Here is a 17,095-nt window from a genome sequence, read left to right on the forward strand (position 1 = left end):
TTATATATACATACATACAGTTTTAGCTGTAAACCACAGACATTATTAGTTGACTGTAAGTTGGCTGACTCTTCATGTTAAAATTGAATAGCTAATTGCTATGATGCTGGTATGAAATCTATTGTGATGATTTATTCAAACAAACATTTTGAAAAGATGTTCTCCATTCCTTTTTATTGCAGACCACCTAGAGATCACTGGGACCAGCTCCTTATGTCTGAAGACTCAAGCAGTGACAATTTGTTTTCACAAAGAGGCAGATGGGTAATGCACACCTGCAGGCGAAATGTTTGGAATGTGGCAAAAAAGGTCATTTGGCCATTCAAGTCCATTTGCTGCACTGTAGTGGTAAAAGGGTAAAATACCAGTGTTCACTGTGCAAGATGCTTTTCCCAACGGAGACATCTCTTAACTCTTGTGTGGCTGTGATATCTGTGGCCAGGTTTTCTCTCTCGACTACTCATACAGTCAACACCAGTGTCCCAAGGGAAGCAACTCGCCCTCCGTCTTCTCTTGCACTAAGTCTATGCCAAAAGCATGTAACATATGGAGACCTTTTTTTTACCTCTGAGAAAACTTTATTAACCACTTAATACACGCCCCTATTTTTTATGTTGTTAGCCTAAACGACATGCCCAAGTTGTGAGCAGCACAGATCCCACATAGTTTGAGACTCAGCGATGTGTCTGGTATCATTGGAAAAGAAACACTCTCAGGATTCTTGTAAAAGTGTCTGTGTGATTCTGTGACTTACTGACAAAGAGTGGCAGAGGTTACAATGATGGGGTTGTTTACTCGCCCATAGGTTTGCCTTTACAATGACATGTGTACAGACATTCAGGGACCTCTCAGCAGATATAGACACAATGAGGCCACAGCCACAGGTCTTGGCTTCATGCAGTCCAAATTTGGAGTCAAAAGACCAAAAGATTTATTTTTCAACAGGTATGTCCATGCGTTTTTCTCAGGTCCTTTTTGGAGACTCCAAATGGACACTTGGTTACCAAAGCTGTATAACCACAATCAAACACCTATAACTTCACATCCCCTTTGCCTTCAATCAAAATCTTGGTCTCTAATAAAAGCTGACACCATATTATTATTATTATTATTATTATTAATAAATATTATATTATTATATATAACCACATTTTTTTTGTTTGGCCATATCTATCTATCTATTCATCTATTCATCCATCCATCTATCTATCTATCTATCTATCTGTTTATTTTGCCATAAGTCATATGTCAAGTCGAAGAAGAACCAACCGTGTACCAAAATGAGAGTGGGTAATGAGATATGGTTCAACTCTTTTACGCACAGGGCGCACACCGGTTACGCTTGGAGTTTGTTTATGGACAGCCAAACTTAATAGCTTAGTGTCATACCCCGTTGGAAATCTCTGAACTATTGGCTAAAAGGTTATCAACTTCATTTCACCGAATATTTCCATAGGCTGGAACAGCTGTCAATCAAAGCCATGTCGTCATTGACCTCGGTCACATGTCCTCATTGGCTTTGGAGACATGTACCAGAGACATTATACTGCCTAATCCAAAGCACTGATTGGCTTGTGTGTGGTGTCGTCAGAAGCAGGAGAGGCTCACGGTCGTAAACATCTAGTCACGTGTACTCTGAGATGGACGTGCAGGTCAGGAAATGACGTAAAAGGGACCGTATATGGTTTGTTATTTGTGTTATTACGTTACGTGTTGGACTAAATACATGGACATATTGAGGAAAGTATTTCGATGTTATGGAAACGGATTTCATACTTCACAAGAATGGATACTTGGCGAGCTGTACAGAAAGTCCTGAGTCATAAGATGATCGTTGTGGATAAAGGGAAGACTTTGAAGGTATGTAGCATTATAGCTTTTCTCACTTAGCTGAGTGGCTAGCCGAGCTAATCGCTAATACTATTACGGCTGTGAGCAACCATATAAGTCGTGAGTGGTCTTGAATGAATCAGGACAATCTAAGCTTTCCGACAATGTACGGCATGAATATATATGTTTAAGGGTTGGTGTTTAAAACATTCAGAAGAACGTGTGGTTACCTCCTAACATCCGTCCCGTCCCGTAGATGGAACAGCGTGCGTTAACCGATCTGACAATTGGTACATTATTACCAATCCACCTGTGTTGACTGATAAAAAGATTTCACTAGCCTGGTTCGGCCTGAGGTTTCTTCACGTTAATCAGTTGTTAGCACCAAGATGTACATTATTACCAATCCACCTGTGTTGACTGATAAAAAGATTTCACTAGCCTGGTTCGGCCTGAGGTTTCTTCACGTTAAAATTGAGTTTTTTGCCACTGTCGCCAAGTGCTTGCTCATGTGGGAATGTTGGGTCTCTTTAAAACTAAACCTGAAGAGTACGATTTAGACCTGCTCTAAGTGCCTTGAGATGACTTTGTTGTGATTTGGTGATATACAAATAAAGATTGATTGATTGATTGATTGATTGATTGATTGACTAGTAGTCTCTGGCACAACTGCCAGGTCAGCCACCAGTACAGTAGTTCGGAGTACCTTCTGATCTCCATCAATGCCACAAATCTCATTAATGGAACACTCACTGTTGGCCCAAACTATGCTGGGCCTCTGTCTACTGTTCCGATTTATGCATGACCTCTGCTGCTGCACCTGTCAGATCGGTTAAGCTGACAAACCAGCCTTCACATCTTTCTACACCATTATTTCTTCCCCGTGGTGCCATTGACAAAACTCCAGCTACCCCAGTCGCTCACTGTGTCTCCCCACCAATTCCTACTATTATGGCCATTTTTGAGAATGACAGCCACGAGGTGGCTTTGATGACGCGTATGAGCACAGACTGGAGTTTCAAGGCCCCTCACCCCTGCAGGCAGAGTGGTGCCATATTACGTCAGCCCTCCTCCATTATCAGCCACCGCTACCTCCACCAAGGCTGCCGCTCACACCGGTGCCAGTGTGGCCGAGCCTTTAAGCACCAGCTGCACCTCCTGCAACACTGTGTTCAGCATGCAGAGGCCATGAGTTACATCTGTGTCAACTGTGGGGAGAGTTTCACGGGAGCAAACCTCTTAACTCAGCACACGAAGGGCAAATCACGGAAGAAATCCAGTTCTTCTGGACGTACTTGGAAACGTAGATTAAAGAGGAAGTGTGAAATTTTACATGTGACTGTGGACAACTGTTTTTTAGACCTACTGCTTACACATTGCATCATCTTAAAAACAAGACAAAAACCAAACAATGGAAGAAGTCCTTGAAATGACAATGACAATCTTTTTTTTTCAGTTTTTGTGTGCACAACACAACCTTTTAAAACAAAGAGTTTGATCAAAGGGATCTTTTACACACTGATTGTCCCATTGTTTGTGCAATGTATTGTTACTAAGTGATAAAATCAAAGAAAAATCACATGCACGTTTAGTCTTAATGGCTTTTAATTATAGGCATGTCCTAGATAGTTACTAACATGATTTCACCAAGTGCAAATGATACACAGTAAACATGGTTAGAAAATCCCCTGTTGTTGTTCTTTTGGCAACATACCAGAATTCAGATAAACCACAAGGAACTTTTTTTTTCAGTACTGTATTAAGTTAAAACACATCAAAACTCCAGTTTATCCTCCAGAGAAAGAGTTAGTCCAGTTTTGCAAATTTATTTCACAAAGTGCTTTGTTAACAATGAGGTTTGGTGACATTTGGGGTCTCTGAGTTGTCTTGTTTTCCGTTTTATAGATATTATTTAAGTACAGATGATTAAAATGGTAGGCTCTTATGTGAGATTGTAAGAGTCTTAGTATTCAGGTTGAAAAGTAACAACATTTTTATGATTGTTTTATAATCTCTGATTTTAATGTTAACGTTTCAAAATATTATGTAGTTTGCTAAATGCACTTCCACTAGATGGAGCTGTTGGGTGGCTAAAAGAGCAGCTTACGCCCACGTTTCACTGTTCTCAGAACAGGTGTAGTTGTTAGATGCATTTCTTGCAACAGATGACTACAACATAATATGCAGAGGTGAAAGTATGAGTTTCAGTTGACATTATGTGAAATACCAAAGATATACATGTTTCTTCCCATAACACCTGAATTGAAATGTTTTTTTTTCTTTTGTTTGAATGTGAGAACACATTTCATTCATGATTCACTTGCTTGGTTATTAGATAGCAGAACGATGAGGAATTATTATTTTAAAGACAAATTCATTAAGCCTGTTTTCAAAAAGAAAAAGAAAAAATCAACCATTAAACCTGCTAATGAAAGAGAGGATTCACAAGAGTTAAAAAAAAACGGACAATATTGCATTCGATTTAAAATAAAATTAACATGTAAAATTATAAAAACTTATATCTTATTCCACAGGAATAAGGCAATGACGGAGTCCATCAATGAAACCTTACAATTAGCAGTTAAGAAAGTAAATCCTGGAACCTTTGACATTACGGATTACAAGTCTCTCCACAGATCTTGTTTGAGATTAATTCTGTTTTTTGTGCACAGTCACAAATAGAAGTGCTGAAAGTACAACAGATCTGTCAAAATGCACTATGATTCTCCCACAGTTAAATTAAGTCTCATTCTATCTGTATAATTTTACAGCTATGAGTCATTGTGCAGTGCACTCAGCACCAGGCCAGAAGATGAGATCTTTAGTGGGTTATGCCAGTCCTCCAAGTGGTTCAGCATGTTAAGAGGCTGGAGCAGCTCTGGGTGGAGACGATTACCGTCTCATTTTCATGGATACACTGAAGACTGTTATCTTATTTCAACAAGTCTGTATAGCCAAGTCACCTGCAGAAAAGCAATCAAAAAAGAATCTTGTTATTCCCCTTAGCAGACATTTCTCAACTCAGCTTAGATACCACATCCTGCACTGCATTGTTGGCAGATTTGCGCAGCGTCTCTGGTAGCTGTGAGTGTTGTTTACCTGATCTCTGGGTTGCGATGACGTAGGACCTGAGACAGTAGCTCAGAGGTTTGTTGGAAGCAGAGACTCAGCTCCTCGAGCTTCTGCTCCATGGAGAGGATACGCTGCTCCAGCTCCCGATAGGAGTTATTCCAATTGGCACTGAGGTCGCACATAATCATCTGCATCTGTTAAAATCAGCCACACAAAGCAATGGAGAGATGTTTGTATTCATGGGAGGAAAGCGCTGGGGGGTCATACTGAATCTATAAATATTTCCAAAGTTACTGCAAGCTGTACAAACACTTTTCAATATTAATGTATAGTGCAAAAGTATAGATCTTTTTGTCCAACTTTAGAGGAAGTGCTGCTTTGTAAAGTTACTGACTCTGTTTCAATTTGAATGTGTGTCAGTTTCAAGCCAACCCATTGGGGTATTTCTTGAAATAACTCCACACACAAACATTTTTTAAGACCCTTTAGCAATTTTATTTTAAAATGGCAGCCAACCGCAACAAATCTAGTGACTTTTCAGGCAGATATTAGCTTGCAGAAAGTTGCAGACATCACTCACACCATCTGAAATCCTTAATGCTGACTATGGTTGTGGCTCAGCTACATTCAGTCAGTAAGACATAGCAGAACAATATACAGCAGACTGAAACAGGTAACTGACCTGTTTCAGTGTTTCAAAGTGACTGTGGCGTTTTCTACTTTTTACATCTTACCAAGAGGCTACACTTGCAGTGTGGAAAAAATAGGCTTGTTTTCCATATAAATCAATCAAGAAAAAAAATGCATTTTAAAATGCACTTTAAATTACTCATCAGTACCTCTCACTGGGTAATGTCTTTATTTTGGGTTTATTCCACATGGAAAACTTTTCTGGGCCTATGAATTCCTGACACAAATGAATCCTGAGACATTTTATGGAGATTTTTTTAACAAGCATTTAATGTGTCTGAACACCTAGTGATAAACAGCAGACTGTAAAATACTGCCTAATAGTCTGTAAGTAGTGAGTGTTTTTAAGGGGGATCTTTGTCATCAGATTTGGCATTTACCTTTCCATTGAAACATGTACTAAATATTCCAGCGACAGCTTTAGTTTACCTTGGGCAGGTCCACCATCTCATTGGCGTAATCTCTCAATTTTCTCTGTTTGAGGCGTAAATGCCGAAATCTGTTGAGAAAAAGGTTTGATAGATGCCAGTCATGTGGAAGCGTGTGTATGTGGAAAGTGGTATTAATGTGGAAGTACATGAGGCATTTGATTTACATTATTAGGAATATTTTGCTGAGACACAGAATAGGAAAACAGTTCACAGTAATTTAATATTAATATGCTGATGCAAGAAATGCAAAAAATAAAGCTATATAATGTTGGTATGTTTAGAATTCAGGGTTTAAACACTCCAATAATACATCTGAACTCGTGTTTGTTAAGTTATTATAAAACATATCAATAAGCTTCTTGAGATGTAAATGTGGAAAGAGCAATATTTTGATTAATTTTGATTGGATGGATGAAACCAGAGTTATCACCAAAAAAGAAACATGGAAACCAATACAGCAATCAATCAGCCTGTCTCTGGAGACACGACAGGCATCATAGAGATACACCTAATGTGGCATGGCCTCGTTACGGTCTGCTGTTCTTAATTCCTGGGTGTGGAAGTGCCTCCCACTCTAACTTTTCACTGAGTATTTATTTATAGTGGTTCTGCTCAGTGTAAAGCAGGAAGTACAATCCCTCCACCCATGCTAACACACATGCACGCATAATTCTATTGTCAGGATTATGAACCATTACTTATTAGCATGAACTTTGCCTAGAATTCTGTATAATAAAAGGGTGGACCTTTTTTCACACATGCCCTGCCCACTTTGAAGAGGCAAACAACTGTAATTAGTAATCTAAATTAGCCATTAAAATTGTGACTCTGTGGTTAAGCATGTTGACACTATGTTAATGACCCGTAAAATACACACGTAAGGCACACAAACCACCACCCACTTTTACATCCCTCGTCCAGACACAAACACACAGACATCCTGCCTGAGGGTATCATTTTGCGATACAGTAACTCACACTCTGATAGCTTCCAGAAGGCATCGCTGGTGTCTTCGGTGCTCACCACGGTTGCCCTTTGTGAGGCTTGTGCGGTGCAGGAGCCAGCACTCCCTGAGCACATTAGCAGCGGCGTGGCGGATCTGGTGCAGAAAAAAATCAAACAAACATGGACATTTCAAGAACAGAAGCGTGTTGGTAATACCATCAAGATAAAGTCAATCAAACTTGCAAGCTTGACTGACAAAACAACACACAGAGATCATATTTTTTAGATAGAATCTGGATCATATCAATCATTTTAGAACAGGAAGTTTTAAAAAAATGTCATCAAAGCCAGCTGATTAAATCTAGATTGTATTTCCTGTAGCCTTCTGCTCTATTAATCTGATTTCAGATTAAACTGAACTGTGAAGATCTTACTTTTAAGAGCTTCACATACATAAATTCAGAGAACGGGCCTGCTAACTGGAAATGAGGTTTAGACATTCCAGGATTTCTCCAGAAATCACCTTTCTGCACTTTTCTCTTTGATTCTATTCATGTCTGTTTGTCTTCCTGCCCAAATCACTGTAACTGCCCTGTGATGATGTCACTCTGGTCCTGTTGTGAGGGTTATTAATAGAGGCTGTCAGTGTCTGCATCCAGATGTCTTCCCTTGTTCCCATCAGTGTAAATCTGGACTGCACCAGATAGCTCAGAAGGATGCACGCACACACACAAAAACACACATGCAGACCAAAACAACCACAAGGCAAGGCGTGAAGATGCACCTAGTGACAGGATGCAGCCACTGGGAGAAAGGAAATGGTTGTATCCTCCAAAGCAGTGCACCTACTGCCATAGACGCTGCCCTTACAGTTTGGTGAGAAGCTGTAACAGTGCATGCGTAGCACAAATTGAAACTATGATTATGGAAAACTCTATCAATCATTACACATTTATGTATAAAATTCTAAACTTTATTTTATTTTATGGCATTGTGTCTTTTTTTAATCGTTTATTCAACCGACTACTTCTTCCCATCAATAAGCAAACACTTGAATCCTGTCCAAGCCTGCAAACAGAGTGAGTCCTCTGCAAGCCACTTCCACACCCACGCACACACACATACACGTTAGCTCAACCAGTTTCCTGCCCATCGCTGCACCGTCCTGAGCTGACACAAGTTTCTTTCCTGACAGAGATAAGATTATTTCCTCTGTTTGACGCCTTGAAAAGCCTGTAAAGAGGTTGCGAGACCTCATCTCCCTCCCCTTTTCCCACACTATCCTGTCCTCTGTGGCTCTTATTTAAGGAAAAAAAGAATTATAAAAAGACTGAAAAACCAAAACATTCCTGTGACATGGAAAGTATAGCGATGCTTCCATCCTGACAGCTCTATCCGCTTTATCATCTTTCTTATTTGTCTTGCTACTCTGCAGTAACCCCTGATGGATGGAAGGGTAGTGGACTGTTTAATAAATGTGTAGGAAGTGTATTTGACTGTTAGACCAATGTTATCACAAAATCCAGCAAAAATAAAGTCAAAATGTATAGTTATAAAGTTATACCTCTTTATTAGACATTTCAATTTACATTTGTATTTAGCCTTTTTAGAGATAAATCTTACAGGGGTTTAAGCCACACTTTTGCATTTTGTTTTTGTCTTTTCACACATAATATTGGTGGGTGATGATGGTGGTTTTGTTTTAACCATTTCTGATTACACTGTACTGATTAAAAGTAGTGCATTAGGTAGTAGACAAGTAGTGATTTTGGACACAACTAATATGTTTTATGTTCAGATCTGTGTGTCCTCTGTGTTTCATTTGAAAGTATCACATGACAACACTTCTCTGATGATGTTTTTCTAGGTAGAAGTCAATATTTGACCTATATCTGACCCTTATCCAGCTGTTAGTAAAATAGAGGCTCTATAGAAAATTGTTCATAAATAGCCAGTCCATTTCCAAGCTATTTTAAAAAAGCCTCTGAATTCTGTTTTTCTCTTTAGAGGTCCATACCAGAGTTTTAAAAAATTGGCCCACTCAATATGAATAAAATATTCTACAGAACTGCCAACTTTTTTCCAAAGCAAACAAAAGTGTTTTCATTTTTTTATTGAATCACTTCATTGTTGTCTGGCAATGCAGCACAGACTTTTCAAATCATCCTGCACTTTCAACTGCATTACCAAACAATGTTCCAGTGACTTTGAAAACAAATACAGACATAGTGTTGATGGATTATCTAACTTAAACAAGTTTCCAGTCTCTGCATGCTGATTTTCATACAGTGATAGAATGAATAGAAAAAAATGGTTTCCTAGAAAGTTGGAAATGTACATTTGGAAATCTAAAACACCACAGCACATGTTGAAAGAGTTATTAGCAATGTAAAGAGTATGCATATTTTGTAATTAATGGGCCAAAACATGCTATAAAAGCCTAGTTTGGTCTTGTTAACAGCAAAACAACTCCTCCATTCCTGATGAAGAAAACCACCAACTGTTGCAAAGAATAAACCACAAATCTGTGAGTCTGTATGTTTTTTTCATATTCCAGAGTTTTTATAACATAAACTATAACATTACAAAATACTTTGCTGAATAACATAGTGCTTTGCTCTTACCCTTTTCGAGATCTGGATGTCCAGCATGAAGAAATGTACATGTTTCTCTCCTTTGTTCAACGCCAGCTTCTTGGTAACAACTGCCACCAGCATGGCAGTGCAGGCTACTCCCTAAAATCCAGTACACAAACACATACAGCCGTTGGAATGGTTACTGATATATTCACCATCTGCCTGTCATCTCCACAGATACTCAAAGATCACATAAGCGTTAAAGATTGATCCTGAACACTGCAGTTGACCTCAACAAGACACAACAGATGTTAACTTTACTTGTTTTTACAATCTGATTTTGTCTCAGTCCTAAATCTAGCAGTGTGCCTTGTGTCTTTTGCTCTACCATTCCTCTTAAGGGAAAGCGCTTATTCTGAAAACTGGATGTTGATCCTCATACCTCATATGGTTTTGTCCAATAAATCAAAGTTATATTTATACAGAAGGTCCAATGGTTAAAAACAAGCCTCTGTGGCAAAGCTATAATGGTGCGGGTTTCCTCTGAGAATAGCTTTGTGCTATTGCTGGACAGCAAACTACAGAATGATGGTGAAGATTCAGAATGGCCTGCAGAGCGAATTATATCCACATAGTCACAAAAATACACACATCACAGGACACATGTACAAAACACTGCGTTGATCCCATGTCTACCACAAAATATAAAGATAACCAGTTTTTACCTGTTTTTCCCCTTTGAGCTTGCATTAGAAAGAGAGAGAAGAGAGAGAGTGAGAACAAGCATGGGCATAAGAGTGATAGCACCCATTTGACAGAGTTTTAAAAGATATATTTCTCCATCCTTTATCCTACTTCAATCAGCCACAAATCTGCCACAGTCTGTGAAACCTGGGAGGTACACACTCTTTCCTTGAATCCATCCAGACATAGTGATGGGATGCAAACAGTGTTGTCAAACCCTGAACACAGCTGCAAACTGAGTTATGCCTGGCTTAGGCCGAGCAGAAGAAGTGCTGACCATGGAGGCTTTCAGCCATATTACAGGTGTGAGCATCACTCCAGTCACTGGCTCCCACAACTGCCCTGATGGGAGTAGGAAATTTATTTTTTTCCAAATCATGGGCACAGGTTGGCACACCCTCCTGTTGTAGCTGTGCCAAAGGCAATAAACCACCTAAAAATGGATATGGTGGAAAGTTTTCCCATATAAGGGGAGAAGCTTATAAAAACAAGGGAGATGGAGAAATAGAGGAGGAAAAGGTTGTTTTCCACTCTGTCACAGAGGTGTCTAAACCAAACTCATGACCACATCCAGCACCATGGCAGTAACTCTTATCTGCTCGTACCAGAAATTAACAGAGCAGAGGTGAGGCAGTGAACCAAGGTTGACTGCCTATTCAAACATGCAGCCACTCCTAACTCTTGACTTACTGTTTATCTTACTTCACAGTCACTTTTGTGTTTTATCTAAAATATCATTTCCACATTCCTTTAACCCTTTATGAGTCTGACATTTTGAATTTTAGGCCAAAGTAAGTAGCTCGTCATGGTCAGAAGTACTTTCTCTACTTTTCTTTAAGATACTCCCATTCCTTACTTCAAATCTATGAGTTGCAATGCAAAAATTTAACTACTAATGTCTACATTTCATGTTGTCTCCACAACTTATGACCATGAGAAAAGTCAGTGAGCTCATCAAAACAATGTCATCACTCAGCAGAAACACCATGCTACGTACAGATGTTTTGTGTGGACTGCAGAGCACCCTCAGTATGCTGACAGTTTCCCTCCCTTTCCCTCTTTCTTTCATGTCTTTTCGTGTGGTGTGAAAGAGTGCCTGGTACTGCTATGTTCCCACAGGAGCGCCGTGCCTCAATTTACAACTGTGATCTAAATCACACAAACACAGGAGAACGATGGTATTCAGGTCTGTCAGCAGAGTTGGGTTAAATGGGAAAAATTAAATAGGAAAGTAGGCGAAGAGTTGGATTGGAACAGAACAGAAATGGAAAGGGATGAAACAAAGCAGAAGGGATGACGGAGCAAGATGGAACTGAATAGATAAGAACTTAAAAACACTGAACAGATTGCAATAAAGTAGAACAAATTAGAGCCAAATATAATAGAAGAGAAGGGACCTGAGTGGAACAGAACAGAACAGAGTGAAATAGAACAGACTGGAACAAAGTGGTATTAAATTGGGAGAAACAGAACAGAATACAAGTTAATAGAGCGGATCTACATGGAAAAAACAGAAGAGAGGGAAAATGAATATAAGGAAAGGTAGGGAGAAATTAAATCTCCATAGAAAGGAACACAGGAGAACAATCTGAAATGAAAATACAAATAACAGCAACAGAACTTGTTAGTGTAGTCCACACTGAGAAATATTAGGTGGTTAGATTGGAAAAAAATACAGAAGTGAAACAGAGATAAGACATCTCCACTCTTTGAGCTTATGGAGCCGAGCATTAAATGTCTTTGTGTTAAAAACACTGGCTAAATAATTGACTGATAAGAAGCCACAACAACCACTTGACACTGAAATAACATGAATGACTGAGTGACCAAGTATGTTGTTTTATAGTTCGCAACATGCACAATAGTGATCAGTTTCTCAACAAGAAACCCAAATTATAATTACCATGACTCCAGTGAAGAGACACACTGATTTGCCACAGCCGGTTTTGGGCGCCACATCCCCATAGCCCACTGTGAGAAAGGTGATGGCTATGAGCCACAGTGCCGTTTCCATGTGACCTGTCGTTGCTTGGGTTGGCCTGCAGGTGAGAGAGAGCAGGATTGAGTCTTTGTAACAAAAAGCTTTCAATATTATTTTTATTGATCTCACTGTAGAAATGGACAAAGGTGGAAGTACAGCCCAACCATACATTTATTTTCATTTGTATGTTTGGTTGAGTCCAAACATGGTTGTCATTTGTCATATTGATTAGTTGCCATACATCAACTATGTTATCTAATATGAGTCTGTCAGGGGGCAGATACCAAAAAGAGAAAGAGAGAGGTGGGAGGACACAGAAATGCAGAAAGCTGTGAAATAGCAAGGAATTCCAGGAACAGTGATGAGCAAAGAATGAATGAAACCCTTAAGTGTTTTGATTTAGTTTCTGTCTGCATTCATATGTTAACCTAAATGAACTGAAAAAAGTTAACCAAAATCCATTTTAAAAAATGCAATGTAAGAACATTGTTTAGTTGTATTTGGGACGGGAGCAAGAACATTAACACAGGAAGAAGGTACCAAAGATGGTCCAGACTGAGACCACTAACACAAAGTTGTGATTGTTTTGATCCATGACAGAGTGTAATTGTTCAGATTTGCCCAAACTAATGGCACAAAGAGAAAAAATGAACTAGAATCCGATTTTAATCGGGCAAAATAATGCAGCTTTGAAAAAAGCCTTAGGCAACCACAGGCACTCATATTTGTTGTAGCCTGTTAGCAGTTGGCATAGCAACAGAGTTTAATGTTAATTAATTTCCTTTGATGTCAAAACAATAATTTAGAAGAAAAACCTGTACTGTGACACTAGTAATTCATTCACAGCAATAAACATAACAGCCATTTCCTGTTCACAGTAAGTCATCTGAGTTTGATAAAGGTGTAGTCTGTTAATGTGTAATTGCTACTGATGCTCAACAGCACAGTATAAGAGGTGGATACCAATGCAAACTTGTAAAGCATTATAAAACATGACTGTATTTTACAATTATCAGAAAGCACACAGAGAGGTCATTAATTGTGTAAGTGTTCATCTGTCTCCTGGATATGGTAATCCAGTTGCAACTGATATTTAAAAATGGACAGTGAAGCAGTTCAGCTTGAAAAGGTTTGGTGGTTTTATCAGCCTTCAGTCATTGGCTCTTTTATTACTTTTGACAAATCAAAACATACAAGGCCCAGGCATGTGAAACCTCCCATTAAGGTTCAAATTAACAAATGATCTCACACTGTTCAAACAGCCAAACAGAATTTAGAGGATCAGGTTTAGTTGGCTTATGTTGCAGAACAATTTGTTAGAGTAACAAAATCAAGAAAGATGATTATCAAATCAATTGGGAAACCATTCTGGATAGGAAAATCTAATTGACCATCAAGGTTTGAGGAGGAATGTTAAACAACCAAGCTCTTTTTTTCAATGCGCACGTGTGTATTGGGAAAGTGGATGTTTGGGGGGAAGATACTATAGTAACAGACAGAGCTGTATGAGTGTGTCTGTGTGTGTTAATTTCATAATAGAGAGTAAGAGTGTCAGCAATAAAGCATTATTAATTATTGTAATAACTGCAGGTTCTTTTGATCTGATTGCATACATCACAAATGATTGTTTACAGTATAATTTGAGAACTGTGTAACACCATTCAGAAATATATATATTTTTTTTTTTTCAGAATTCAAGATTTCAAAGATCTATTCACTGTTTTGCAGCCTTCAATAACTGAAATAAGAGAAATAAAAACTTGGAATTTGGAAAGCAAATAACTTGCATTCCTTCACATTTCCTTTTTTTGAGCAGAAACAGCTCTTACATAAAACAAGAAACATTCTGGTCTGATATTTCATGTGCATTTCATTTGAAATTTAAATATGAGCTTTTAAAAACAAATTTACTTCACAAGGCTGAAGAAAAATATATACAGTGGGAAATGCTTTAAGAAAGGAATAGTTCAACATTTTGGGAATTACACTTATTCATTTTGAGCAAGATGAGAGGTTTGATACCACTCTCTATGAAGCTACAGCCAGCAGTTGCTTAAACCAGTGACAAGAGCTCTACTGCTGAAAGCTACTGTTTGTTTAACAACAATGGTGATTCAGTATTATTTGTATGCACTGAGCATCTCTTCATCTCTCATTAAGTAGTTTGGCACATAACCGCCTGTAAAACCAGATTAAGCAAACAATCTGTTAAGATACAATCTGTTAATTGAGCTAGCTTTAGTAAACTCAGTGGATTTTGTTGCCTTTGGACATGGCGCTAGACTATTAGGCTATTCCTTTAAGAATATTGTCAACTTTCTTTTTTAACTTAATAGCTCCTGATTATACCTGTAGTATTTTTATGAATTACAGTATAATTCAGAGTAGATTGTTTATTAAAGTATTTCTCATTAATAGCCGTTTGTTTGTACGATGTTTGATGGATGTCCATCATGATATAAATGGTCAGTGTCTAAGGCTGGTGTTTACTTGCTTGTGAAGATATAGTAATTGAATTAGGATCCAGTGAGACATATTTTCTACTGTACCTCTCACACAGAGTAAGCATCCAGGACGCAGTGAGCCAGAAGAGGAGGATGAAGGCCAGCAGTGTGCGTCCTGGGTATTTGTTCATCAGTACCTTGAGAACAAAGCGGAAGGTAAAGTTGATGTTGTTGAGCGAGCCAATGCTCCTGTATGAGGCACTAAGCAGCACTTTGCTGTGCAGCAGGACAGCTCTGTGCACCAAGTACAAGCGGAGGAACATCAGCACTGATAACAGCAGCTCGATGTCCATCGGGAATATACTGTAGTGGCTGGAATCAGACAGAGGAGCTGAGGAAGAGGAGTTGAAAGGGAGGCCCACCACCCAGTAATTGCCGACAGGATGGATGGCACAGACCAACAGCTCAAGAGTGATCACAAAAACCCTGTGGCTGGTCATGGCAATACACCAGTCTACCTGGTTGTGGTCAATGATGAACAGCTGAAAGACAGAGAACGAGAGCAGAAGATAAACATAACAGCTGTATGAGATGGAGAACAGGGACACACAGACACACCTTCCATAGCATAATGTTCGGAAAGAATTATATCTAAATGTTCTTTATATAGATGTAGAATTGTAAGGGATATATCCTATTTTATTCAGCTATCTCTGAAACTTTCAGGGATAACCAAATTCCACTTTATTCCACTAAGTAAGTATCTTACAGAACACCCTCCGACTTCAAACTGACTTCAAATTCAAACTATTCTGCATCATTTGTTACAATATTTATTTATATATCTTATAACATTAGAGTAAACAGATATAATAATTAGGTCTGGACAATGTTATATTGTTTTTAAAAATGTGAAAACACTCAATTTATTCCCATTATTTGGCATGTTAAAATATGCCTACTGTGTGTGCGTGTGTGAGTGTATTTTCTATCACAAGCAGCAATATTAAAAATGCTAATGGGTAGTTCTTTATAGCACACCATGCTTGTAAATGGCTGTGATAAAGATAAAATGTTATTGAAGCCACTATAGATATGAAAGATGTGAAACTGCAGATATCCAACTGTATCCTTGGAGGAAGATAGGGGGTTGTTTGTATGTGTTGTTCAAATGTAAGAAAGTGAGAATACATATTCATCTCCTTCTCACTATAAAGCCTCATAATGCCTCAAGCTGTTTAAAACAGCATAACTTTCTCATCTTCTATTACAAACTTTCCTTTTTTCACTGATTGAGACTGGAAGCATTTCAATGTTCTTGGCACGATTTAGTGTGTCACCTCTGACACTAGCGAATTAAAGCTGGACTGCCTGTCTGTTAGTCTCCACCCCTGCCCTCTCTTATCTTGCCTTAGCACTTCCATGGACCCTCCCTCGTATCAGATACTAATGACTTGCACCAAAACTAAAAACACTGTAGGTGAGAGTATAAATTCAGCAGCCCAGCCAAATGACAGTATAGGAAACCATGAATCCTGTTCAAGGTTTACTGCTACTATACACACACTTTCTGCACTTGTTCGTACTCCACTTGATTGAATATGCATGCTGTGAATGTGGATGAGTGCAGATGAAAGCATGTTTACTCTGTTGAATTTTAACCAAATTCCTTCATGTATATTGAATTCACACACAATGGCAGCAAGCCAGGTGGATTGCAACACCGTGCATGCCTGTGTGGGCCAAGGTTTTCATCCAGGTTTTTTTTTTTTTTTTTTTTTACAGCCACAACAAATACAACACAGATAATCCATGCTGAGGCTATCATCAGTAGACTGAGACACCTTCTAAAAGAATTGCCCTCAAGTATTTCTAAGTCTAATTTCAACCAAGCTGTTTTGGAACAGGCATTACTGATATAAAACAACAATATGGCAAGTCAAACCCTGAAGATAATCAATGCGTGTACACACATACTCACTTCCACCACATCACTTTTAGGGCATCCAAATTGTTGTAAACAAAGTGGAAAAGACAAACTCACCCTGATGTCCTTATAATGGAAAGCTATAATGAGAATCAGGAGACACCCAGTGGACAGGCTGATGGAACAATTGATGAATAAGACAGTTTTTGAGTCCTGGGAAGGAAATAGAGACAAGAGAGATAAGGCATACAATCAGTCAATAAGAGCCAAGATTTGATTTCTTTCCACTAAAGTTGTCCAATATTGAGGTTCTATGAAATAGCGCTTGTATTTTGGGTCTAGGTGGAACACTAGAGTACCAGACTATCATAGAAGTGCTGTCTGATTATACTATAAAAGCAGAGATAATAAAATAAATATATATTCATATATATATCAAATAAAACAGCCCACAA

General features: G+C 38.6%; 1 protein-coding gene across 1 annotated transcript; it reads right to left on the reverse strand.

The window, feature by feature from the left end:
- Nucleotides 1–4,642: 4,642 nt before the first annotated feature.
- On the reverse strand, nucleotides 4,643–16,820 carry kcnn4 (potassium intermediate/small conductance calcium-activated channel, subfamily N, member 4; the record flags this gene model as incomplete). The annotated part of the gene is made up of 8 exons (XM_053327542.1): nucleotides 4,643–4,793; nucleotides 4,930–5,096; nucleotides 6,022–6,091; nucleotides 7,001–7,122; nucleotides 9,593–9,703; nucleotides 12,192–12,327; nucleotides 14,819–15,255; nucleotides 16,758–16,820. Coding segments are annotated over 8 exons (1,110 nt in total), but the record flags the coding sequence as incomplete, so codon positions are not given.
- Nucleotides 16,821–17,095: the final 275 nt, after the last annotated feature.

This window comes from Scomber japonicus, chromosome 10 (assembly GCF_027409825.1).
Source record: "Scomber japonicus isolate fScoJap1 chromosome 10, fScoJap1.pri, whole genome shotgun sequence".
NCBI lineage: Eukaryota > Metazoa > Chordata > Actinopteri > Scombriformes > Scombridae > Scomber > Scomber japonicus.